Source organism: Falco rusticolus, chromosome 14 (genome assembly GCF_015220075.1).
Source record: "Falco rusticolus isolate bFalRus1 chromosome 14, bFalRus1.pri, whole genome shotgun sequence".
NCBI lineage: Eukaryota > Metazoa > Chordata > Aves > Falconiformes > Falconidae > Falco > Falco rusticolus.
This window is the reverse complement of record NC_051200.1, coordinates 1,098,733-1,125,931: the sequence shown is the minus strand read 5'-3', so window position 1 is coordinate 1,125,931 and position 27,199 is coordinate 1,098,733. Positions and strand designations below refer to the sequence as shown.

The following is a 27,199-nucleotide window of genomic DNA, read 5'->3' as shown; positions in this document are numbered from 1 at the left end:
GACTCCCACATCCCGCCACATCCACAGACATTGCCATGCACCAGCCTCCGGCTCCAGCGATGCCAATACAAAAAGCCCCCCCGAGGGGCACGGTGTGGCCCCCTCAGCCTGTGCACAAGCACCTAGAGCAGCCCCAAAGGCACAGGCAGCTTTCCCAGCTCATCCAAAGCCTCCCAGCCAGAGAGCTGCAAGAGCAGCGTCCTGCCCTCTGCAACGGGGTTGCCACGGCTGCTCCCCACTCCAGGCAGGGCTGCAGGGTCCTGCCCCCCCCCGCTTCCTGGCCAGGGTCCCCGGCCCGCAGAGGGAGGCAAGGCGAGCCTTGGCTCTGCACTGTGCTTGGCCCTGACCGGCGTGTTGTGCTTTTGCCCAACACAAACAAAACCTGAGAGCGCACAGCGCAGCTGGGTCCCCCCTGGGATACCATTTAGCAAAGATTCTCAAACGTGCCAGCCACACAAACCCCTCCCTTGGAAAGCCACCTTCGAAACGGTCCCTTTTTCTTCCACTTCTCATTCCTCCTCCTTTCTCAACCACCTTGATGACCAACAACAGGAATTGGGCTCCCAGGGCTTGTAAAATCCTTACCAGCCTGAAACCTCCCTGCCTGGGAGCACCGAGCTCAGCTGGCTCCTGCATCCCCAGCCCCGAGGTGCCTTTGGCAGCAGCTGTGGGAGCTCAGGGTTGAATTGGACACCCCCGGGCTGCAGGAAACGGAGCAGATGGTTCAAAGTTTTTCTTTGAATTAGAGTTTAAAGCAGCCCCTGGGCTCAGGGGAGCGGGTTGCCGTTGGCCAGTTGGCCACGTAGCAAGCAGGAGCTGGGGGTGTCATAGGTTAAGCAGCCAGCTGCATGAGCTGGGAGAGCCCTGCTCAGCGCCAATGGAGCCGTGGGCTGCTCCGCTTTCCTGGAAGGGACAGGACTCATGGGTGGATGTTTTTGGAGAAGATGCATTCATGGGCATTGGGCCAAATGGCAGCCTCGCAAAGTCTGGCAAGAGCCAAGCAGCACTGGGCAGGGAGAGACAGGATAGACGGCAGTGAGGGGGAAAGAGGTGGCAGGATGGGCTGGCCTGGGAGGGTGTTCCCAAGGTCCCAGCTCTGTGGCTTTCCAGGTCTCCTGCTCCAGGCTCTTCACAGCAGCCAGCAGTGGAGAGAGGGACATGCAGGTGTCCCCCAGCAAGTCAGCCTCACCCATCCCAGCCCTGGCGTGAGCTTAGAAAGGAGGCTGAATGCAAAAGAACAGCCTAAAAAAGCAAAACAATCCCAGGGATTAGATGAACATTTGACATGCGCAGAACTAGAAGACAGTTTTCAGTTTTCCAAACCAGTTTGAAGCAAGCACCACTGGGCCAAAAGCGCATCACACCCAGGGAGATGGGCACTGGAGAAGCTCCTGCTCTGGCACATCCCACCCCAGCCCCACAGAGACTCTGCTTTCACTCCTGCAGTCACACTGACATTTCCAGCACCAGGCAAGGCTGCCTCGCTGGTCCCAGCTTTTCTGCATTTGACATTAATAGAAAGCCCTGCGTGCTGGACACTATCAACCCAACGGCCACACCTGCACCGTCCTCAGAAACCAAACATTTTCATTTCAGGCAGTGACTGGAAGAAGAACCCAGCTTGTGCTTCTCTCCAAGCTGAGAGCTTGCTGACACGACATTAAGCAAAGATATATTTTTTTTGAGAATACCTGTAGAACACCCTGGAGGCGTAAAGAGGATGGGGAAGTCTTTAATGAAGGGGGTTTCGAGTCACAATCATAACCTGCTAGCCCCCTCACCACCTTTTTTTTCTTACAGCTGCCAAGGACAGAGAAAGCAGATTGAGTTGGGCAGTAACTGAAAGAGCCGGCGGGCCCTGCTCGGTTTCTTCCCCAGAAGACCTGGTGACTCGTGAAGCCTCTGTGCCTCAGTTTCCCCACTTGTACAAGGTGCCTATGGATGCTGGTCTTTGTAAAAGGCTCCAGGACCAGCAGGTGAAGGCACCTTGTGGGAGCCTGTGGCAGCAGAATGCTTCCATCCACCACGCTACCAGCAGGCACGGCTCCCCGAAACACCTCAGGGCGCATTTCTGGCGGCACAGACACCACCAGGCAAAGACCTTGAGCCACTCGCCATCACGGATTTTACACCAAAAAGTGTGTGCATAGATATACATACACACAGAGCATTTGGCACCTAGCAACGTATAAAATAACAACCGCCAGCTGCATTCCTCACCGGGCTGCCCACAGCAGGGTTGCTTTGCCCTGCCGTGATTCCTCCCTGCAGCTGTGAGGGCAGAGCCGGGGCAATGCCAGGGAGGCGAGTGCCAGGCTGCTGCCTGCCCGCGCTGCCTGGAGGAACATGTGGTTTCAGGGACGAGGATCGGTGCCAAACCTCAGAGCCAACAGACCAGTTACAAAACGATGCTGGCAGTGCAAAAGCAGTTTGCCTTGCCCGTGCCAAAGGCAGCATGGATCAGCCCGCGTGCTTCAGGGGGGCCTTACCTGGCCTCTGCCACCATGGTGCCCATCAAGCTCAGAAACACACAGAAAAAAATAAAACAAAAAATCACCCAAAACTGAAAGCTGCTCCAGCTCCCCAGCCTGCTCAGATACTTCATCCCTGCCAGGTGACAGCTCAGAAACCAGCCCTGCCCTTTCCTCCTGCTTCAAAAGAGAAGGGAGGTGAAGAAGGGGGGGGGGGGGGCGCGGGGCGGCGACTGCAGCTCTAGTAACATTTTCACGTTGACCTTATTTCTCATGGCTTCAATCGTGTTGATTTGATCCGGACACATACCGCTTCCTTGTAGTCGCTGCCAAAGCACCATCTTATCTTCGCCACCGTGAAGCTCTGCTTTCAATTCAGCCCAGACAAACACACCAGCCAGCCAAGGGCGTTCACAGCTGAGCTGGCTGTGCTGCCTTTTGTCTCACAATAAATTCTGGGGCTGAAATCTATTCCCCCCCAACTTCCCTCCCCGCGCCCCCTTCTGTTATTAACCAGTTCATCACTACATCTATGTCTTCTGTTCCTTTCCCAACAAGATCTTGTTTTACTTTCAAATCCCAAGCCCAGAGCAAGTTCGCAGCAGGAAGGAGGAAATCCACACCAAAAAAATACGTCAACACCCCAGGAAATCATTTCTTGGGACATCATAAATAAAGTGCACAAAGAAAGCAAGCCCAGGGTTGTGACCTTGCTATCACATGCCACAGACACCCACCGCTCTGCCTTGATGTGCATCTGCCCAGGGGGCACCTCGGGACATCCCACCCCACCACAGCTCTCCCTCAAGCGTTAATTAAGAGGAAACCAAACCAGCAAATCTCTTCCCTTCAGCAAGAAGGATTCAAATAGCTGTAGCAGGCAGGATGCCCGTTAAACCGACAGGAAAACGTGAATGCTCCTGCAATGTGCATGAGCAGAGAGAACCCTGCGCTGCTGCAGGCAGGAGCACATTTTCATCCATCCCATCCATGCCCAGTTGCCTGGAGCCAAGCTGCTCACAGCGCCTTCCCCAAACGCTTGCAGCCACTCAGGGACTGGTGCCGAGGTCCCACTGGGTTTCCAGAGGAAAGATGCTGCTTTGGAAGAGGAGGGGAATCACCTTCAGAGTGAATTGCCTTTTACTGCTCAGACCCTGAATGACAGACCACAGGCTGCTGAAGTGGCGAAGCAGATGCCAGCAGCTCAGCCATTCCCCTGTTTTCACTCGCAGGCACATCACGGCTGCTCCCTGGCGTGGTCCCAGGCTCCTCCGCCAGCACCGACAACTCCCATCTCTGCCCTTGGGACGAGCGAGCTGTACGCAAGAGAACAGCTGAGCCAGCTTCATCCAGACTCCCAGATCTCACGCACCAAGGACACGCAGTTTGCCCCTTTATTTCCCCAAGCCCGATAAGCTGGAGGTACCAGGAAAAAAATAATTCCACTCACCAAGTGCCTGTAGCACAGGGCAGGCAGGAGCAGCCCAGCCCCTCGCTCGTTCCTGCCCATCCCTGGACATCCACACAAAGCCGGTAAAGCAAGTCCCGACCCACGCAGGAGCCCACCCCACACTGACACCCCTGGGAACCTGGCAGGGTGGAAAGGGATGGCGTTGGGCCCCCTTGCCCACTGCATTTCACAAAGGCAAAGTTCAGAGGATGGGAGCCTCGCCGTGGAGCGGCAGGGAAGATGAGGGGAGCAGCAGAGCACAGGTGAGAGCCCGCTGGCCCAGTACCTCCATAATAAAGCACCTCCTGCACTTTGCGTCCTGTTCGAACCCCAGCACTGGGTTGGGGGAAACGCCAAGTCAAGCACCCCAGGTCGCACCCTGCCCTGAAGAAGGGTGACAGCCAGAGCAGGCACCCAAACCTCTCCCCAGAAGGGTCCCCAATAACGTACTTCAAACTATGATATTGTAACACCCCCCCACCAGGTCCCTTCTTTTTCTGGCGAGGGTGAAGAGGAGGGTGCCCTACGGCCACTCGCACCGAGCATCGCCCCTGGGATTAGATTTTAGCAACAAATAAAAAGGGATTTCCAGGCGCCAGCGCCGGGATCGCAGGCTTGGGGCTCTTTATCAAGTGCATGGCTTGTCTCCAGCTCTGACTTGTACAACCAGCTGTTTGCTGAAGGGAAACCCCAGGGCTCCTCCTGGAGTCCCTCGGAAGGTAAAGCAATGGAAAAGCAAAAGCTGGACCAGGCAAAACCCTCCGAACTGCCCCGGGGAAGGGGAACCCCTTCCCAGCCAGCGCCCTTGGTTAGGGCCAACGGAGAAAAAGCTCCAGCTAAAAAACGAGTACAGTCTCTCTCCTGCACGGGACTTTTGATGAAAGAGTTGAACTTGTTTTTGTCAGAATTAAAGGAATTCAGTAAAAGCAGCCAGGGAGCAGTCAGGAGCTTCTGTCACCCCCATCCTGCTGGGGAGGGGAGGGCACTGGTCCCAGCATGGAGCTGCACTGCTGGACCCGCACAGCCCCCCCGTGCCCGGGCACAGCACAGCGCTGCTGTGGCCACTGCAGCGGGTAGTTCCACTGTGAATTTCCCTACACAGAGAACCACAGCTTAGAAACAAGGCTGGAGCTGAAATGAGCATTTCCTTACACAGACACCATCTATGTTGGTTCATGGGATCAGCAGGTTTTCACGTACAGGCAGCAAAGTCACACTCTGAGCTCCTATTTCCACTTTGACATGTACCTCCAGCTGTTAAAGCGTGCATCCCCATTTGCAGGAAAATTATCACTTTCCACATTAAAAAGCAGCAAGAGTGGAGAGATCAGCTCAGGCAAGAGGGAGAGGAAGGCCTTATACCATCGCACCGTTTCTCTTTTTCTTGCCCTTCGTGACCTTGTTTGGTTTGGCATCACGAGGACTATAAAACCCGGCTGCACCAAGGACCAAGCCTCTCTGAAGCCCAGCTCCACCAGGCTTTCCCGCAAAGCTAGGGGCCATTGTCCCATACTCTCAACCTTCCTTTGCAGGGTCTTCTCAGGCCAGCCTCCCAAGGACACCTCTCCCACGGCAAAAAAAAGGCACACGATAGGCACACCCGCACACCCGCGGCCGCTGCAAGCGGGGAGCTGCTGAGCAGGTGCTTGCTGCCCCGAGCTCCCGTTTCCAGCGCTCCGACACACAGGCAGGCAGAGCAGCTGCGGTCCCTCTCTGCCGGTGTGCTCCCTGCCCTGCCGCTTCCCCGAGCGCCTCTGGGATAACCGGCCAGCCAGCTGCCATGCTCCAGCCTGCTCACGGGGTTCTCTTTCAGTACCTTTTGTCCTTAGCTTTGCACGGGGCTACTGCAGCCTTCCCCCAAGGGGAGGACCAGGCCCTCATGCATTGCAGATCTAACTGAAGCACAGACCATGTTTTCCAAGGTAGTGTCCTCCTGGGTACCATAAGGTAAGCAGAAAAGTAGAAAAGAAAAGCTTTGTTTTTCTGGTGTCCCAAGCATGCTGCAGGGAGGAGGAGCCTGCCTGCACAGGGCAGGCATCCCCTGGAAGGAGTCCCCGGGGAGGTGGAAGGAGGCAGCTTCGCAGCTTCTTCCCTGGACTTGGACCCAGACACACAGAGCATTCAAGCAGCAAAAGGGGGACAACCCTCTCCACAGAGGACAAAAAAGCACTTAAAGGCAAAGCATCTGCCACCAGCCACAGCAGAACACAAAGCATTTCAAATTGTGAGCAATGCTGTGATCTTTGTTTCAATCTCCTGCTGTAGAAATCCACCACAGACAAAGTCAAGGCATTTATTTTCTAAGCAGAAGGTATCTGATCCATTGGCAACACCCTGGTTTGATTCAGGTTTCAGCTATACAAGAATCCAAGACATCAGCACCTCACTGCCACGTAAAAGCAGTGGCAGCAGGCACTTGCTTTTGGATGGCTTTAGAAAATAAGCAAGCTGGCTTCTGATCCAAGTAGAGATGAAGCATTTTTTTTAATATTTGAGAAGTTTAAAATTGACCAAATTTCCAAGCAACCCTGGCCAGGAGTCCCTGCTCCCCCCCAGAGCAGGTTTATCACAGGCAGCAGCAGCAGCCTTGCACAACCCACCGCCCCCTGCCACCAAGCCTCCACCAGGCTCTGTTGGTGCCTCTGGCAGGGACGAGGGGAGTTGTTACCGTGGCCCCTGCGGCTGGGGCTGTGCAAAGCGCACCACCTGCTCAACTGCCAGAGGTCTGTCCGTCGGGAAGCAGTCAGAGCCCCCACTCCTTAATCCTCAGCCGTTTCTCACCAGCTTGGCTCCCTTCTGCAGCCTCGGTGGTGAGCGGAGGTGAGAGGGAGCTCTCCTGCCACCGAGGAGCCTCAGCCACGCACCGCAAAATGACGTCTGCTACAGACCGAAGCCACGATGAACATCAACCTCCAGAAGCATTCATATACCTTCAAAATTCCAGTCAACAGTCACAATTTTATTAACAGGAAAATAATTTGGTAAGATCTGGACAGGGACTTGAGGAGCACAGACAGGGCATGCGTTAGGGGCTGACAGTGGTCAGGAAGGGCTTTATTGCATAGTTGTTGGCAAAAGGAGACACCGAGCGGTGCACGTACGTAAAGTGGCAGTGCTGCCAATCCTAGAGCCAGGGTCCGGGCCTGAGTTGGGTGCGGGGCTGAGGAGAGGAGAAGGGAACAGCACACACATCCATGTAAACGTCCCGGGCACATGGCTCTCCAGGAGGACATCCTCAGCCACCTAAGACACTGCTGATTAAGGAAGAGGTCAGTTGTGCAATATCTAACACGATCAGAGTCTACTGGGAAGCGCGGTAAAGGTGGGGCAATAACTTAGGACTCAGCCTTTGTGATTTTAATTACATGCTCAAGGGAAATCAAGAAGAAATCCTTAGGGATATATCTAAAATAGGGATCTCTATGAGAATAGAACTGTTAACTCCTTCTGCCTCCTCCTCGGGGTTCTCCTGGCAAGGCAGCATCAGAGTAATTAAATACATTCACAGAAGATTAATCAAAATAAGCTTCTTCCCTATCAGAAACTGGGCCCAGTTTAAGGAGATCTGGTCTTCTCGGGGGTTTGGGTTTGTGGGGCTTTTTCCTTCTTTGCAGCAAAACATACTCAGCTAGAACATTTTTTTTCTGCTCCTCTATTTTGACTTTACAAGGTTCTTATCTTCACCAAGTGGCTAATTGGGAATACATCACCCCTGAGTTACAGCCACATCTTTCTGCCACCACCTGAATGCTGTGTGCAAAAATCATCCTCCTTCAAAATTTCTGAAGGTATAGACCTTGTCTTTTCCTCCACATGTTAGTAACAAGAGTTCAAATAAAATAAGAAGAGGAGATATAATTCTATAGCATTTTGCTTTTACTCCTTCATGGAATCTTTCCAACGCAACTTCACAAAAGCAACGTAAATATAGTCTTTTTTTTTCTTCTAAAAAGAAGATTATGTTCCACAGATTATGTAGTGCAATTGGTTATCTGGTAGAAAAAAAATTATCTTCAGCTCCATGGAAGAAAACGCTGAAAACAGTTCCATGGTCTCAATAAAAATAGGAAAGTATATCCAGGATCATCTATAATAAAGTTTCTTTTGTGTTGAACACACAATACCTACTAGTCTGCCTTTAATTGAAGAGTATAGAGTCTGGGTCCTGGTTAGCCAGCTGTGCAATGTGCTTTAATACATCCTTTTTGGTGATGATTCCAAGTAGCTTCCTGAAAATATGAAAACATGTTTTTTAGTGCATCAGCACCCACAGAAACTATCCTGGCTTAGCTTCATATATTTTAATGCCTTGCAGTTGCTGAAGAGCCTTTTCAGATCACAGTGCTGACACTCCACACAAAGTATGGTACTCGCAAGCCCCAACAGAGACTCTAAAAAAGGTAAGGAGGTTATAACCAAAAGACAAATATTAATAATTATTAACACCCACCTTCTCTGAAAAGATCAACCTGAATGCCTAGTGCTGCATTTTCAGTCCTGGTACTCCCAATGAGCTTCAAAAAGGTGCCAAAAGGCACGCCAGGAACTAGGGCATTAAGCACGCCCCGTCTGCTGGGGAGTGATGCTGAGCAACGTGGCGCTCTCAGAAGCCAAAAAGATCAGCTGGTCCAACGCACCTCGGCAGGGAACAGGGAGAGAATTCCTGCTGGTGCCACGCTTCAGGGAACAGATCACTTGGTTTCTCTGTGCCCTCATTCCTCCCCACCTCACTTAACACACTCTTTCTGATCGACACCAAAGCAAGTTGTAGTTGTTACACAATAGACACGGCCAGATCTGGATCTGAGGAGACCACAAGCCCTTCCCATCAGTTTGAGAGACCCATCACCATATGGAGCTGTGACTTCACCTCACAGGCTTTATCTTACTGCTTCAACTGGAAGAGGCTCAGGGAGGTCACAACTGCTTTTTTCCAGATAACAATTGCTCCAGGTGATGCTCAGTGCTCTACACCTCAGAACTAGATGGAGAGGACGTTTTGACTCAGGTCTACAGGCAACTGTGGGACCCCAGGGCTCTGCCTCCAGCATTCTTACCCGTTGTGAGTAACCAGGCACTGGCGCAATCCCAGCTTGCGGAATATATCCACGACGATTTCCATAGGTGTTTGGTCCGTCACTGTGAAAGGACTGAGGTCCAGGATGCTCCTGAGTTTCAGCATAGAGGGGGAACTTGGAGGCAGTGGAGGAGAGTGGTCAGTGAAATAAATAATTGAAGTGCTCACAATCCCATCCTGCTTCTTCCGGGCATTTTCTGGAAGAAGAAATATTTGATTAAATATCATCCCTCCTTTCCTTTTCCAAACTGAAGAGCATACCCTTTTCTCTCTCTGCCCACACTGAGACGGCCTTCAAAGTCCTTTCCTTCCCTTCACCTGCGCTGTTTCTCAAGGCAACCAATGACCCGAGGAGGGTGTAATCTGTTTCCATCCCACCTTTAATAACCACAGTGCAACCTCTAAGGTCTCCAAAACTTCACCCCAGGGTGAGATCAGCATACGCCTTCCCCAATGTCGAGGCTGCCACGCATCTCAGCGTTTTGCTCTGGCTGTGTAAATGCAAGTTCTGGAGATCTTTAACCTCCCAGTTTTAAGAGGAGGTATTTAAAATGCTTCACACTTCTATCAATCACCGATTTGGGTTCTGTGCAGAGTAGCTAATGAAGTATTTTTAAGCACTTAATGTACTGGCACATGGTCCCTGACCCTAGAAAACAAGTACTTGCCATTACTCAGATATTTACACTAGTGCATCACCCAAACTGCCTGTCTAGCAGGAATGTATCAGCCACATTGCAGCTTCGATCTGTGATTCACATTCCGAGACTCACTGGGGAAGGGGCTAGGCCTGGCAGCCCAAACACCAGACTGGATATTCAGAGCTGGCCATCAAAAGCAAAATCCCATCCTGTGCATATCTTAGGGAAAAGATTACTCTTAATGAGTTCCTGGAGATTCAGAATTACACAAATGCAAGAATTTATGGTCATACCACAAAGCAGCCTTACAGAAGGAAGGCAATGCACACAATCTGACAGTACCCCTTTTTTTTGTTTCATTCCATATTGTCATAAGCATTTGGCCAGATACTTATCAGAAGGAGAGCAACGTCCACATGCTTCAAAAGATGCACTGCACATCCTAGAACTACACTGAAAACTTACCTTGAGAGGGAACTCATGGGGTTGATTCACTGCTGCAGGAAACAGTTATAAGAGCTACTCTAGCTCTGCCACGGGACAAAGCTAGCTCAGGACCAGGCCTTCACACCACCTCTACAGAAAGTCGTAAAGCTTGGGCTAAGACAGTGCATTCAGCCACGTGCTGGAGAACATGCCACAGAGCTCATGTGTCTTCAATCCTCCACGATGACGCTGGTCCCACAATTGCTTTCTGCTTTTGCCAAGGAAGCTGCCACCCCTGGCCCAGGCAGTGTGCTCTCTCCCACTCCCTCACACCAGCGCCTGCGTGCCCTCCCCGAGAGCCAGAAGGGGGGACTGACCTGCAAGAAGCTAACCAAGCAGGGAGGGAAGGTGTGTTTTCAGCTGCCTCAGTTCCCCATCCAGCTCACCACAGGGCTTGCAGGAACGTTGCTGGGTGCCAGCGTAAGGAAGTGCGTGAGCAGCTCCAGCTCACCCCGCTCAGCGTGGATGCTCGGAGCCTGGGCTGCGGCTGGACACAAACCACACTGACTCAACTTGCACCAGAGCGTGGGGCTTGGTACCCCACGGCCAATCTTCGCTCCAGCGCAGGCATAACTTTTAAGGACTTACATGCCCACGTACCCCTCAACCCTAACACAGATTTCTCCTGCTTTACCAAGAGAAGACATACTGTCTTGCTCAAGCCAGCAAGAGACCAGAATTTCTACTTGGGTCTCGTGCTGGGAAACAGCTCTTGCAGGTTTCTAAGGAATTTGAGAGCAAGAAGAACTTAAATGTGCCCTGAGCTGTAACGTGGAAAAGTATCTCCAAAGCAGCTCTGCTCACATCACAGATGGAAACTGCATCTGAGGGATGCCAGCACAGCGTTCACCGAGTCCTGCCGGTACTGCACACCGCCTGCCCCACAGCCACCAACACGGGAGCACAAGTGAAAGACCAGGCTGGCTTTGTGTGGCGAAGAGAGATGGAAGACTAACACCAGTATTGATATTTATAGGTTTGACAGCACCACATCAGTAGTGACCCAACATTCAGTACACAGACCAACCAGACTTTTTTCCTTAATGAAATAAAAGAAGGTTTGAGACATTAACAGTTAAGAAAGCTTTCCATGCCCAGTCATCCACAAAGTCAGGAAGGTTCAGTAAGCCTCACGCTTCACAGCCGTGCCTTAAGGTTAATGAATTCAGCAGAGCCACACTAATTGAACTGAGCAAACCATCCTGTCCTCCTCAGTCCATGCATGCAGACCCCATACTGTTCAGGGATGGAGATGCAGGCACCAGTAAGCATTGTCACCATCACTACTAGGGGTATTCCAACTCATGAAGTAAATTATAACTAGTGCCATTTAAAGCCTCTGATGGCATAGAATCATGGAATCGTTTAGGCTGCACAAGACCTTTAAGATCATCAAGTCCAACCATTAACCCAGCACTGCCAAGGCCACCACTAAACCATCTCCTTAAGTGCCACATCTAGAAGTCTTTTAAATCCCTGCAGGGGTGGCGAGTCCATCACTTCCCTGGGCAGCCTGTTCTTGTGCTCGACACCCTTCTGGTCAAGAAATTTTTCCTAATATCCAGTCTAAACCTTCCCTGGCGCAACTTGTGGCTGTTTTCTCTCAAGTAACAAGCAATAGGACAAGAGGAGAGACCTTCACTTATCTGTGCAGTATGTTGCCTCTTACCAATTGAAATGATGAGGTCTCTCCTGAGGACAAATCCAACAAGCCTTTGGGACTCCCGTGACACCACCACCGGATAGCCACTGTATGTGGTTTCATTGATGATGGTCTCGACGTCTTCTACGGTCATGCTGTCCTGAGTAATGACAGTCAGAGGAGGATCGTTCCTCCGTGGCCTCATTACATCCATTGCAAGTGTCTTGTGTGAGAACTCCTCCTTGGCTTCCAAGAATGGGTATCCATTGAGGCGAATGTGGGCATCATAAATCCCTTCCCGCCCAATGGCATCAGCCACCCACTTGCTGGTCATGGCTGCTGCCATCAGAGGAACAATGTATTCCAGTCCACCAGTGAGCTCAAACATAATGACCACTAGTGACACAGTCATTCGGGTAACGCCACCTGCAAACAGAACACAGGAAGACAGACAGCATCAACAGGCAGTTCTGAGGGTTTCCAGGCTGGAGAGCTCTTCTGAGGTTTGCTACAGCCGTCTCCTGCCAACGCATCTAGAGAAGGTCTTGTATCAGCACAAGGTTGTGCTGTTGACTCCCACATCACATTCAGCATCACAGTGGAAGCCAAGCACTTGTGGAGCAGAACACGGTACTGAAACTGTCTGCTCCTTCCACGGAATATCATGCCATGGGCTGGCTTACAATGGTTCGTCACATGGTTTTGATAGTTCTTTCCCTGAACTCAGAAGCAACCTTAAAAGACAGCTAACTTCCCTCTCGTGTTACTTAGCAAGCTGCAAAATAGCCTGGCCATGCCATAGAAGGCTCTTACACATACCTCCATAGGCAGATTTATGAAATGTGACCTCTGACAGGCTGTACACAAAAGGCAAGTGTCATCCTGACACCGCTGGTTACCAGGGCTAATTCCCCTAACAGCAAGCCCTTCAGACAACTTACCTTTCAGGTTTACTGGCTTTCAGCCAGACATTTTGACTACTGTTCATTACACTTTTGTAGGTTTTCAACACTAACATAGTTCAGGCATTTCAAGAGAAAATAGATGAGCCTTCCTAAATATTACTTACTTTTTTTTTTTTATAACAGCATTTTATCTCAGTGTATTTTAATTATGCTTTTGAGATTCAAGTCCCAAAGCTACTCCCAAATATTTCAGAGTAGTTTTTCTCCAATAACCATCTCCTAAAGGGGCACATACCCTTCAGCACTGTCCAGTGGTAAAGAGAGCAGTTAATGAAGTGGAACCATATTCATTTTTCATTAATTACATGCAAACAAGAAGGTGCATCCCCTTAAAAAAGGCCAAAGATGGGCTTTGGTAGCATGCTTTCATTGTTCCTGAAACGAGTTTCCTGATACAGTAAAGTCATCCCTTAAGAGTTAAGCATATTATTCCGTGGAGGAGAGGACAGGGAATTACAGTGAAAGTGAAGTTCAGTCACGTGCACTCAATTTCTCAAATTCAGCCAAGCAGAACAAGCGTTACCAGAAAGCAGCGTGCTTGAAAGAAGTGTTACTTCGTAAGATTTAAGGCCAGAACAGGAAGCAAAGTGAATTAAAACCCCACAGGAAAACCTGAAGTCCCTGGCCAGTCTCATTTGTTCTAGCTGCCGACTGAGGAGGCTCCCCACTGAAACCTGTCATGTCCAACGATAAGTTGGTGTTGGCAAAAGAACGCAAACAGGATGTGGAACACATTGTGCGTTCTACTACTGAGTTTCCTGCTCTTGAGACGAAGCCAGCTTCTACTGCTGCAAGACCAGCAGTGGCGTTTCACTACGACAGTCCTTTACGTGGCCAACCAAGACCCAAACCACAGCTTGGGCTTCAAAAGACATCTTGCTTACCTAGACACGCTGCAGCCCCAACCATCGCATAGAGGCCAGGAGTGATGCAATCAGCTCCTTGACTGCACCAGCCGCTGAAGATGGCCCAGTCGTGGTGGTAATAGGCCAGCTGCTCCACCGCTACCCCGAGCAACCTGCCTGCTATAGCACCCACCGCCATGCTGGGGATGAAGAGACCTGAAGGCACCTGTGAAAACATGCAGCAGTAAACACACCCTTTCTCAGATATTTCAAAAGACGAGTGACAACAGTTCAAAACTGGACTGAGTTAGAAGTTAAGCTGAAGTTAAAATTGGCAAGGATGCCTTGCTCTGTCACCTCTGTCGTTCCTGCACCCTCATGCTTCAACAGTTTGAATTTACTTCTTTCTGAGCAGGAGAAAGAGCCACACAAGAGGGTAGCATGGAACAGAACAACCTTTTTTTAAAAGCTTATATCCCAAGAGAATATAACACAAGAGGGTAGCGTGGAACAGAACCACCTTTTTTTAAAAGCTTACTTCCCAAGAGAATATAACAAAGCTTTGCCTGCACACCGCTAACACTCCCCTGGTGCCTTTCCAACCACAGCAGTACATGTTTATTGCAGGCATAGGATTTTCCCGCACTACTGGCTTCCCGTACTGGGAATGGAATCATCTTTCTTCCCTGGCAGAAATTCAGACTCCACCGTGAAAGTGCAGAATTAGCACACACAGCGCAAGTGACACCCAGCAGAGCCACTGCCAGCAAGTTTCACCTCTGCACTTCAGCTGTTCCAGGACTCCAAAAGTTCCTGTTCTTTGAAGTCAGAATCCTCCCCCCTTTCCTTTACACATTTGTCACACAGCTTTCCCACACGTGCATCTTTCACACAGACAGGATGATTGCCTTTGCATGTCAGCAACCACCTCATGGCAACAATGATGCCCAAACCTCTGTGGTGGGGTCACCTTTCTGGATGGACCACTGGAGGACTGGGGGGCAGGGGGAGATGCTCACCCCATGCTGAACACGAAGGCACTGACCCCACTGCAGGAAAGCTCAGGCCTAGGCACTATGTCTTCAGCTGGGAAGGCTGCCCCCAAACAAGTTCAAAACCATCTGACCAAGGAACAGCTATGATAAGGAACCATTTACAACTTAAGATACTTCGCAATTAGCTATTGCACATATATCAAAAAGGCTTAAGGCAGGACAATTCAGAAGCATTCTGTGTCTGGAAAACGGGACACAAATTCCTGAGACACCAGCTTCAGCAACTGCATCTGGTTCTCACACCCAAGCTAAAAGGTTTCTATTGCCCTCAGTTACAAGCAACAGAACAAATAATTGCAGTCTGTCACCTTACCTTGGCCCCTTCTTAACAGGGCTTGGGGAGGAAAACATGTTTGTTTATTGAGCAAATAAAATTCTAAGACCTGGGGTTCCTGCAACGGATGAGAAGAACATGAGCTCCTTTACAGGTAATTCTCACCTTCATGCCAAAGGTGAAGATCGTGATGAAGACTTTCATTATAAGGGCCAAAGCCAGCTGCCACATAGCAGTGTAAACTCCTGGGCCAGCAGCTCGGTCTGGCAGGTCATCCCCTTTGGTGCTGTTGAAATCATTCACATACTCGCAGAGCTTGGATGAGTCCAAAATCCCACAGTCATTGAAGAGCTCAGAAATTAGCTCGCTGGTGCTCATTCTGGTGTACTCATTGGGGAAGGCCAGAATGGCTGTGATCGCAGTCACCACAAAGACCTCCAGCACAGGGTATTTACCAAGCTTGGTCATCTTGCGTCGCCTGCACCAGGCAATGTTGCTGCGAATGAAGAAAGCTCCCCAAAGCCCACCAAATATTCCCAAAAGAATGAAGGGCACAAGCTCTAGGAGATGCCATGGCATGTGAAACTCCACATAGAAGAGAACCAGGCGACTGTTCCCAAAAGGGTTGATGGAGCGCAGCGTAAACGCAGCGACCAGAGCAGCAAAGAAGGAGCGCCACAGCGTCTTGAGAGGAAAGTAGTAACTGACCTAAAAAGGAAAAACAAAGCAGGTTGTCACTTCAATACTTGTCACCACACCAATCGCTGCGCAGTAACAAAATCACCACCGCAAAAAGTAGAAGCCAGGACTGAAACTGATGTGCGCCAGCTACACACCCTCCTCTCCAGCCAAGCACCCCAGGCTTTATTTTGAGCTCCCATCCACTGTGGACCGCAACAGCCAGGATGGGTTCCTGACCTGCACGCTTCCAATGCAGCAAGTGCCCTTTATGATACCTGAAGTGGAGACGACTTACTCTGATAATAAAAGCTGTTACAAATCAGCTGTGAGCTGAACCCAGAGAACTATTTGCCTTGCATGCTCTGCAAGGCCCAGAAGCACCAAACAACAATTCTTGCCATAGCTGCCACCATAACTATTACTCAGCTGAGCAAAACCATCCCATTCCTCCTCTGAGCTAAGCCCTGAAGCAAGCAGCAGTGATCCATTTCATGTCCGAATCAAAAGAACAAGGATTAGAAGTTCCTTGGGAAGAAAAGGGGTTTGATAAGCCAGATAGGTTTGTCCCCAGGTACCCTGGGACACAGCTGTCAGGACAAAGTGGGTGTACAGAAAACATGACAAGAGGCTGTGGCTGTGAGCAGTCAGTGTTGCCGAGCATGGACAGACCTGGGGAAACCAACAGGTTTATTGCAAAGGTACGGATAGACATTATCCAAAATAAACTCTCCAGTAGTCGTAAGGATTACCTGTAACCCAAATAAGCTTTTAGGATGCTTGGCCTTGTAAATACACCACCAATCAGTATTCAACAGGGTCTCCTTTCCACACCCAAGCAGTTATGAGTGGACTGTATTTTTAGACCAGCAGGATCAGTTCTTGCAATAAAACAGCTCGTCAAGAGCTAACAGAAAATGCTGATGTTACCTCTTCCAGGCTAAAGAGCACTCCTCCGATCGGTGCACCAAAAGCTACAGACACACCAGCAGCTGCAGCTGCTGATAAAACCTAAGGGAGGAACCAAAGACAGTCAGACATTTTCAGCCCCCCCGCAACCTTCCTCCTTTTATTGATTGTCTTTACCTAAATTTGTACAATTTTTATCTCCAGTGAGTGCACAGTAAGCCAGGGTCTGACCTGTTTTAAAGGCAGCAGGGAAAAGGTGGAGCAAGCCAGTTCCCTAGGGAGAAGGGCTGCAAGTAGCTACATAGTGTTTCAACAGTCTCAACCCCAAATTAGTAGAAGAGGCATCGCTGGCAATTACCTTCTTCTGTTTCAGCTGATTTCATGCTATATGCTTTCAGCTTATATAAAACATCAGTAAACCAGAAAAGCAGTAATTTCACCTCCCAGAACACACTGACTTTCCCACATTTGCCTGTCTCCTGTTCATACGATTTCTCAGAACAGAGTAACACAGGGCAACTAGAGGTGCTGTGGGGCCACCCCAAACCCTGCCAGCCCACTGCATGGATTCTGATTTGGTTTACCAGAAGGTAAACTGGCCAATGTGGTACTATACATCCCACACCGATCGTTATCCAGTGACTTGTCCAGAGAAAAGCTTTACGGCACTGTGACAAAACACTCATGGGCTTCATGTTAGACATTAGCTTGGTTCTTACACTACACCCATTGCTGCTTCCCTGAAGGCAAAGCCCTTCGTTCTACTCCTACGGTCCCTCAAACAGTCCCAACAAAACTCATGGAGGTGCGCAGCAAACAAACAAGTGTGGCAGAACTGGGTCTGCAGCAGGTTAGTGCCAGTGAACGCTCCCATCACAAATGAGATGATGACCTGCGCTGGGGTGTCACTTTCTAACTGAGATGGCTTTTACTCCAACAAGGTGTTACGCTGAGACACACCAAGAATATGCCAAACCAGAACAATTTCCACCCAGGGCAAAGCACCAGACCCACCGCTCTCCCCCAGACCTCAGTGGTTTGACAGCATCACTGTCTCTCCGTACCTCTCTGCGCTTCGCTTCATTCTTCCTGTATTTGGTGAAGAGATGACACAAGATGTTTCCACAGCAGCAGGCAACGTGCACCAAGGGCCCCTCTTTGCCCAGGCTCAGCCCAGAGGACACTGCCAACACTAAGGTGATGGTTTTGATGATCAGCGTCCACTTGCCCAGGTAGCCTCTAATGATGAAACCACTTAAGATAGTTTTGATCTGGAAGTCAAGCACACAAAGCTCTACAGGCCTTCATTCAAGCCCTGGTCAGAGCTCCTTTTTTACTACACGGTCCTAATCCTGCCCCCAACTTTCTCCTACAGCTTTCAGAATCCCTCTCCAGCTATCAAAAGTAACGTAGAGTCAGTAAAAACATCCCTCCATGCAAAGGCTGCCATTTGAGTCCCTCCTTCAGGGCCACTAACCCTGCTGAAGAAAAATCTGAGGCTAGCTTTTGTAGCCTTACACAGGCAGTGTGCTTTTGTTCATACCTCCTGCAGTAAATGCCAAAACATTGTGGTTTTTAAAGGGATTGCACAGAGACTTAAGTACTAGACATGTTTCAGGAATAGCTTGGGAAAAAACCCATATATTAAGCCACCATCTGAAGTGCAAGAAACTACTATTCCACAGCAGGCATGCATAGTCTTTGGATGGTGGATCTACCCCACCTTAAAAAACTCAGCCCACTTTCATTCTCACTCACCTCTGGGATCCCTGAGCCACAGGCATAAGGAGCAAACCCCTTCACAAGTAACACAGCAAGAAGGGAGAATAACAACGCCCAGATAACGTACATGAAGTAGTTGAGAATATATGCAAAAGCCCCCTGAAACGCAGAGAAAGTCACCCACTTTAGATAATTTCAACTGACATCACATCAGATCTGCACACTGAAGCAAGCCCACAGAAACAGCAGGTAATCTCACATACAGTTATCAGCCAAAAATGAAGAGAACTACAGTTAAGTCTGAGGTTTCAAGGACAAACTACATTTCCTGGGTTACAGGAACATAAACCAATCATCTCTCCAAAGCCCATTGTATAAAACAGCAAACAAGGTACACGAGTAGCTTGGTACTGGGACAAATTTTGTCCCAGTCAAGCTGGCTGCTCCACTGGACAGAGCTGCCAAAAACACAAGACTTGAGCTCATCTGGCATTCCTCTAAAACGCTCATGGGCAAAATATCCTCCAAGCAGCAAGTCTCAGACACGTGACTAAAACAGTGCACTTGAAAATGTGTCAGTTTTGCTTACCCCCTCCAAGGAAAACTCAAACAAGTAACTTAGGTGTTGATTTACACCCTTGGAAGCCCCCAATGATGAACGATAAACCACTGAACCACTTAGAGCCTGTACTTCTGGTACTAGCAAGGGATGATACAGGCTGGGTAAACAGGAGATTCAGCAGCAAAACCAGCTGTAGGGACACATCACCTCTCCATGGCCAAGGATCAGCTGGGACCAGCTCTTCCACTCAGGACACTTGTCTCTGTCTGTAAAGGTTGTGTTTGATTTCCAGCAGCAGTGCTCGTGGTTAAACCAGAAGCCTGCTAAACACACTCCTTCTTTCAAATCTGTCATCCAGTGGGCAGAAATGTCTATCAGACCCGCTAAGGAACCTAGTTTAAAGAAGGAAAAAAAAAAAGAAAAAGAAAATTTAATAATCGCTTTTATTCAGACTCAAACATCTGAAGGTTACAGTCTGCCCTACTAATTTTTGACTTGCCTACCAACAAATAGAGCAGTACTGATATTTTTGCCTACAGTTAACTTTTATTCTACAGAGAGCTAAATGGGAAGATTTGCTTAAATGTACACATATTGAAAAGAGCAGATCAGGAAACAAAGCATGCCTAGTAATATTCCGAAGGTTGACCATCACAAACTGTTCAAATCCACCCTATATCACTAGAAATTATCTGTTCTTAGTTACGCTGAAAGAGCACTTACTAAACAGCACAGCAAGCAGGTGGTGGAATCACCATCCTTGCAGGTGTTTAAAAAAAATGCGTAGATGCCGTGCTTAGGGACATGGTTTAGCAATGGACTTGGCAGTGCTGGGTTAACTGTTGGACCTGATGATCTCAAAGGTCTTTTCCAACCTAAATGATTTTATGATTTTAAGTAGCCTGAGAGGCAGAGAGGGGCATGCTGCATTTCTGGAGGACGCAGACAAAACATGTCACCAGTCTCCAGCACAAGAGCTGGAATCCAGGAGTTACATTAACAATGGTAAGACTGTGACACGAATAACTTTGAACTTGAAGAAAACATTTCCAATTCCAATTTAAAATAAATTCTAAAAAAAAAATAAATAAAAAAGGGGAAGTTACAACTGTGCCAAGTGAAACAACGCAAGCAGTGAGCCAGTACAGAAAGTAATTCAGATTTTAAAAGAGGAATGATCAAGCAGTTTCTTATTTTTCTGTTCAGAATAACTCCTACAATCCCCAAAGATAAATGCTGCAGTCGGCACTGTTCTTAACTGAAATGCCACATCAACACAGAGGCCAGGAACAGAGACCTCTGATCTGTAGAGACAAGAGCTAGCACGAGCTCCAGAGGTAACAATAATCAGTTAGCAAATCTTCCAAGTTAATGAAAAACTGGCTAGCAGCTTTCCTATGTAAATATTAACAGAAGATTTAATTTCATTCCTTGTGATGAACGTTCAGATGCTTTCTGTCGGGAAGTTCCGTATGCAACTGATTTACTTCTGCTGCACTGGGTCCAAAGTTTGCCTCTGAAGTAATTTAAAAGGTCTCAGCCAGCCAGCCTCTGAAAGAAGCCTGACTCCCCAAGAAACGTCTCTCACTTTTTCTAAGTACAGTAGGAAAAAGAAAAGAGGAGGAAGAAAATCTTGCTAGCAGTCCTCAGCATTAACTTCTCTAGTGCCAACAAAGAGCATTCAGCAAAGATGATGTACAGCATGACACACTCCTCTGACCCAGCATTTTGATCAGCTCTGCTTTGAATTTATTTTTTTTTTTTTTTTTTTTTTTGAGCTTTGTACCAGCAGCAGATCCAGAGCAGTGTCCAGGACAGCTCTAAGTCTCAGTTTTGTATCTGGGTATTTACACAAACACAGCCTCAAAGAATTTAAAAAATAATTCTCATAAATTTCAAAGCAGTGGCAGAGCCATCAACCTCAGTGCAGCCCCTCACACAGCCCTTGCTCCAGGGCCAAAATTTCCTGCTCCAGCGATCTGCCAGGGTTTGTGGGAGGAATTGATACTGATGCTGCAGTGCAGAACCAGGACTCAGTTTCAAATGGAGGTTTGCTCTTACCTGCCAACAACCCAATGAGAAGCATCAACAACCAGCCAGAAAAGGCATCGCTCACGCTGTGTATCAGTGCCCAGGTGGACTCTTTACTTCTACTGGTGATCTAGGGAAGTTTTTTCGGAAAAGAAAACAAACAAAACCAATCCCTTAAGATGTCAATCTATGTTGGTGTAAATGCTCTAAAAACTACATGGGGATGCTGTTAGCGGAAGATTAGCCCCTTATGTTTAAAGTAACAGCTATCGTGGCGTTCTGCTTTGAGGGGCAAGTGAAAAAAGTATCAGGCAGCGGCTGCTGTTACAGCTGGTAAAGTAAATGCAGCTCTGGTTAGATGTACAAGAACTGATCAAAGATACTTCCCTCTTTCCCAGTAAAAAAGAAAATATTCAAGTAATGCTTTCCTCCTAGCTGTCTTCTCCATCAAAACAACCCCAACAAACCAAAGACAAAACTCATCCCTTTATCTTTTAAAGCCATTACTTGTTAGCAATGCCAGGTTACCAATATCCTGATGCCACAAGCAAATCTGAACACTGAAGAAAGCGTGCAAGCACTTTGCCCCCAGCAGTTTATCAATACCGCCTGGTGGGTATTGACACCCACCAACCGTGACAGCAAACAGAAGCTGTCGCCAGCATTTCTTAGTCTCCAGTGACTGTCTCAACACCTGTAATACAAACCCGGCATGGCTTTGAGCAGAAGAGACTCTGCCAAGCGCTGCTCAGCCAGACATGAGGTGGGACACAGGTTTAATACCAACACAGAGGAACAGTCAGGCTGGGAACCAGGCTATACTGGTGGCACTGGAAGGCGGGACTGGGAGCCATCCGAGACGCCCCAGGAGGGTGAGCTTCTCAGGGGCGCTGGTCCCGTCTGCCTGCGCCTGGCAGGGACAGCTGAAGCCTGTCAGTCTCACTGCTCCTGACAGGCAGACAAAAGGGTGACAGAACAGCTACTGTGTGCCCTGATCACTCTGGCTGCCTCTCCCAAGGGAAACATTCCAGTACACCACTATTATTTCCCAGATAAAAAGGCACATTGATGCAAATAACTAATACTAAATGAGGAATAAATAAAGTAAGAACACTTTCTGCCTGAACAAGCATAATCTGTTTTTTTCTCTGGATTTTTGTCTTTCAAATGCCATACTAGAACTGCTACTGAATCAAGGCAGGGGTTGGGGTGGGTGCCAAAATTATTTCCTTTATATTTCTGTTTTTGGACCAACCCTACATCTCTTTGGCCAGCAGTAACTTCTGCCTTGACCCAATTTCAACTTCTTTCAATAAATACAGACATGGTCTTTTTATACAAGCATCTCTGCAGACAGGAAATAGATTGTCCTGTTCCACACTGATGGGCATCATCTTTGTATACATGCATGTGCGCATGGGGGCATATGTGTGAGATGGTTTTTGGGTTTGTACTCTTAATCCACAGACAGGAATAGTTTTTTGGGCAAGAGGTAGTGAAGGCACGCAGCCCTTAATTGGGTCTGTACTAGCCTAAGTTTAGGCATTTTTCTGTATTGTATGTACTCACAACACAGAGCAGGGACTGTGTTCAGTTTGTGCACCATTATTGAGACCCAAGTTGTTTTGTAAGGCTCAGGAAAAAAAGAAAAAAAATAATCGAAGAATATTTTGGCAAGCAAATAGACAAGTTGAGTTCAGTCATCACCCTACAAGACTTCTGCCGGCAAGGGTTTCTTGTAAATCAGGAGCATGCTGGGGACAGTGGTACTTTATTTAAAGCATCCCTTGCTTTCCAAGCAGATTCCTTTAATTGCAGAGTGCACTGAAGTCCTGGGAACAAATTCTGAATGAATTGCACGTAGTTTTCTCAAACACGCAGCACAAAAAAATTCCAGTAGAAAGAACATCATTCACAAGTGCAATTGCATGAGCAGAAAAAGAGCCTGTTTCTTTATCAATAAAGATCTTTAGTAAATCTTTAGCAATGTAATTCTTCCAGATAACGCATGCACCTTACATAAGTAGGACTGCAAGTTTTGCTATGCTTCAGTCTCCAGCAAATTTAACATGACCTAAGAAACTGTGCCATTAAGGCATTTAAGACATGCACCAGAAATCCACTGAAGCTTTTTTTAAATAAAAAAAAATAATTCAAAACCTTCAGAAGAGAAGCAGCAATTGATAAACTGCAACACGTTCAGTTTAGTGTTCCTTTTCCTCAAACTAAAGTTCCTGTGGAGAGGCTCTCTGTTCCTATCCCAAGGGCAATCCTTCCGTCCCAGCTGTGTCTCTAGTGTGCCTCCCTAGCCTAGCAATCAGAACTGAGATTAGCTCCAGCAGGTTAATTATTCTGTCTTCTATGCCAGCAAGGAGTAGTAGGAAATTTTACCTCTCTGTGCCTGTCCCGGTCCCTGGACTTCTCTCGCACCCAATCTATAGTGTTAAAATCTTCATAGGTGCCCACACCAGGAAGAGGTTCCTCCAGGAAATCCATCATTGTGCTTGTGCCATTCATCCCTCCTCCATTATATGAGGAAAATCCTGGTGGAGGAGGAAGGGGGAAAATTGAGCATTTCTTAGTTTTCCCCCTTTTTAGAAAAAAAACCCAACCAACAAACATACATCACCAAAACACTAACTTAGGGGGAAAACCACAGATTTCAGTGGAAGCTGAGAACTAATGAGCTCTTCCTTGAGCTAAATAGTGCAAGCAAGCCTCCTAGGGATGACCTGGGCAGCACAGGGATGTCCTTCCCCAGCTTCAGCAGTTCTCGTAGAGATGAGGTCATTCCTGGAACTGTTCAGGAACCAAAGTAAATCAACACCAGCATCTAGATATTAACTTCTCCCCTAAATCCAGGACTTGCCATGATATTTTGCCACTTGAGGAAAGCAGAGGGGAGAGGGAGAGAAGGTGAATATTGAGACCCGCAGCAGAGCTGATCGGAGTCCCAGGTGGATCTAGCAAAGGCAAAAGCAGGAAGGGCTATGGATGGGAGCAGCAGATGGGGCAAGCAAAGCATCTGACCCCCCATCACTGGTGGAGGGGCCAGGAGAGGAGGGCTAGAAAAGCAGAAAGAAAAGCAGTACCAAGTGGGGGCTTGGAAGGTATCAAATCGGGGCTCACAGCCTCAGGAGAAACAAACTCAGCCAAACCACTTGAACTTCTGTCTAACCTGCTCCAGCCCATGGAAAACAATGCTTAGTGTGGATGTACATTCCCAAAATTTTGGTCACATGACAGTCTCTTCAGTTAGAGGCACAGACTGAGGGTGTGAGGCAGGGTCATGCAGGAGCCTACAGAAAACTGTTAACCTACAGCACAACGAGGGCTGGCCAGGTCCATCTGAAGGCCACGCTCCCTAGCAAAGCCTCCAAAGCATCATTCCCCCTGCTTCCACCATCCTCCTCCAAGAAAATAAAATCCATTAATCACAGAATCATTGAATGATTTAGGTTGAAAGGTACCTTTAAAGATCATCTAGTCCAACCTCCTCTAGTCCTGAACCCCAGTGTAGAAAATGGGTCAGATCTACTGAATTAATGTTCTCTCCATGTCCCCAGGAGCCCAGTTTACAGCCAGTTCCCAGCCGAGCTGATGTTCAGCCCCTGCCTCCTTCCAGTCCATCTGTCTGCTGTGCTAGCTCCCCACTGCAGCACCCAGTTGCACTCCAGGACCCCAAAGGAGCAGGTGGCTGAGCAGCAGAGCTCAGCCTGCCCTTGTGGCGTCTGAAGCAGAAGCCTTGGACCCCAGTGGATGTTACCTGTCCTGCAAAATAGGCATTTAAAACTCCTCCACTTGGAAAACTTCCACAAATCTGTTCCTGTTTTCATGTAGTCCTAGAACAAAACATTGAGCATCTTTGATCTGAAAAGATGGTTTAAAACCCCCATTCATGTAACACTGATTCCTTGGGCTCCTTTAAAAACAGGTTTTCTAAAGCCCCTTACAAGCAGTTTGAGGAAGGTGTTGAAATGCATTGAGGGAAAAACATAACAAAAGGTCTTTTAAACCTTATCCAAGGAAATAAAGCCATTTTCTTGACAGATTAATTGACATGGAACAAGTTTTTTCTGTGCAATTCAGCCCCAGCTTCATTCCTTTGCTTGTGCAAGCACTGAGACTCCTGCTCCAAGTCAACACCACCAGAATCCTTCAGTAATTACTCCATGTATTTTTCTTTTAAGCCACTGAATACTCAAAGGGCAAAAATTATCCAGGTTACTCCAAGAAACAAATTTCAGTAGAGGTGAAAGGTGCCCTGCAGTCTATTACCCACTATGCAAAAGCATCCTCAGAACACATACGTCACACTACCTTACACGCTGAATACTAGTTCTGAAACTCCCTTAAGAAGCACTTCATGCTACTGTCACTCCCAGAGGTGCCCTCAACAGCCCTAGCACTTCCTAAACGGAGATTACACCTTCTACAGGCTATCTGGGTTTTGGGGTTTTTTTCCACTTCTCAAAGCACACTGAAGGGAAATCACCATTACAAAAGCTCATGAATCAGAGAGGGCTGCTGAGAGCTGCTAGCTGACAGTCTCCTCCTTTGCAGGACCTGAGCAGCTCTGCACATCAGCCTTCCCATGCTGACACAGCCAAGACCCAAACCAAGCTCAGGTGAAGACCTCCTTTTCTGTTATAAGCAAACTGGAGTCAGTTTTCTAAATTGAGCCCAGCTGATTACAAACGCCTATTCTGGAGTTGTCTGATACCCACCAAGCTACACAAACATCTTTAGCAGACTTGGTCGCCACTATTTGTACTTTGACAGCTCTACAAGAAGCCAGCAGTGACCTACCAGACTAGCTGCTGTGCACAATCCTTCCGTTTAAGAAATGGAGGAGGAAAGGATGTGACCAGTGTACGTGAAGGAGGGAAGGATGCAACTGATAACCCCTCTTTTTGCACCTGCAGCCTGCCTCTACTTTCAGCGTCTGGGAAGGTAACACAACAGTGAGACACAGTCGCTGTACTCCGCATTTGGAGGGGGCAGAGAATGGAGCTGTGCAACAAGCTGTAAAGCAGTAGGGTGTTGCACAGATGAACTCCCTGACATCCCAGCTCTGAAGACCATTTTAAAATAATAGTCTTGTACAACACATATTGCTGGTCGGAAAAAGGAGAAGAGTAAGGTGCTGCCAGCCAGCTCACATGCAAGTCGAGCAGTCTCAGTAAGCGGTTGCCAGCCAGCAACAAACCAAAGAGAAGTGGATACAGAAGATATACCAGAAGGCAGTAAGAGACCGAAGTCCTCTGTAGCCCATTTCTCACCTGAGTTGCAAACCCCAGCCTTACATAATCACCCATCAATGAGATCAGGGTCATTCCTTGCTCACTCTTCTGGAATAACTGCCCAGACCAGCAAGTTTTAGCTGTCCTGGGAACACACTCCCAGCTCAGAGCTGCCACAGAGCAACATGAACAAGACCTCAAGGGCACACACTGCCCCGCAATGCAAGAGGGGCTGCAGGTCTTGTCATCCTCAGCAATACCCTGATATACAGCACCAAAATCCCACAGGTACCAACCCGCATGATCCCATCTGTACCACAACCACGGGATCTCGTGATGAGGCCAAGCACAGAAGGAATGGTCTGACTTGACTTACACACTCAGGACCAGCCAGGTGCAGTTTGGAGACTGATCCTGCTCTCCAGACACCGACCCGTCCAGCCCAGCCTGCCGCCCCTGCAGCAGCAGGGTTTGTGTTAGGAAACCAGAACCCCAAGGTCTCCAGCCATGCACAGCACTTTCACAGCAGCAGATAAGCTGTCCATTTGGCAGAAGACAATAAAAAAAGCGTTCTTTTTTCCCAAATATAAGATGGCTGACAGCCATAAATATTTATCAAGATCCTATTTCCTGCCTCAGCTTGTTGCAAATCAAGGATTCTAGGATAACCAGATAGGAATAAAGGAAGAAAATGAGCTCAATAATGCCTTGCCAAAACACAATCAAGATGATTGTACAGATCTCTAAATCAGTATTTAACACCTACAGGCAGCAAGTTAAATGCAACTCTGTTAAGAGAAGCACAGTTCATTTTGAAAACACAGATTTGTTAGCATTTTGATCACCTCTTCTCCCCAAAATGGGTTAATGCTCCACTTCAGAGAGTCTGCCTGGCTTGGAGGAAAAAAAAAAAAAAAAAAAAAAAAAAAAAAGCCTTGCTCGTTAAAGCTACAGGCATCTGTCTGTCATTTGCAACACAGTACACCCCCAGGATTTGGTTAATTGTCCTGCCCGTACAGCAAGACAACAGCACCAGCACCTGGAAGAGGTCTGCCTGCACGCTGCTTCCCTTGCTCCAGCAAATCTGGAGCAAGAAGGGTTTTGCAGACAAAAGGAAGCCTGGCAGCGAACAACCAACCATGACACGG

The 27,199-nt window shown here is 48.3% G+C and overlaps 1 protein-coding gene across 12 annotated transcripts in view; it reads right to left on the bottom strand.

The window, feature by feature from the left end:
- Positions 1-6,848: 6,848 nt before the first annotated feature.
- LOC119157169 (H(+)/Cl(-) exchange transporter 5) overlaps positions 6,849-27,199 on the bottom strand; it is a 43,969-nt gene continuing 23,618 nt past the window's right edge. For 8 of the 12 annotated variants that reach the window (XM_037407747.1, XM_037407742.1, XM_037407746.1 and 5 more), the window contains 11 exons: positions 23,200-23,354; positions 20,839-20,938; positions 18,985-19,169; positions 18,252-18,374; positions 17,558-17,764; positions 16,515-16,595; positions 15,072-15,614; positions 13,617-13,803; positions 11,795-12,193; positions 8,979-9,195; positions 6,849-8,150 (listed from right to left, as the gene is read on the bottom strand). In XM_037407747.1, the coding sequence (XP_037263644.1) occupies positions 8,060-8,150; positions 8,979-9,195; positions 11,795-12,193; positions 13,617-13,803; positions 15,072-15,614; positions 16,515-16,595; positions 17,558-17,764; positions 18,252-18,374; positions 18,985-19,169; positions 20,839-20,938; positions 23,200-23,354 (2,288 nt within the window). In that variant the 3' untranslated portion in view covers positions 6,849-8,059. The remainder of the gene's footprint in view (positions 8,151-8,978; positions 9,196-11,794; positions 12,194-13,616; positions 13,804-15,071; positions 15,615-16,514; positions 16,596-17,557; positions 17,765-18,251; positions 18,375-18,984; positions 19,170-20,838; positions 20,939-23,199; positions 23,355-27,199) is intronic. The other 4 variants (XM_037407740.1, XM_037407751.1, XM_037407750.1 and 1 more) reach the window with 3 other exon arrangements.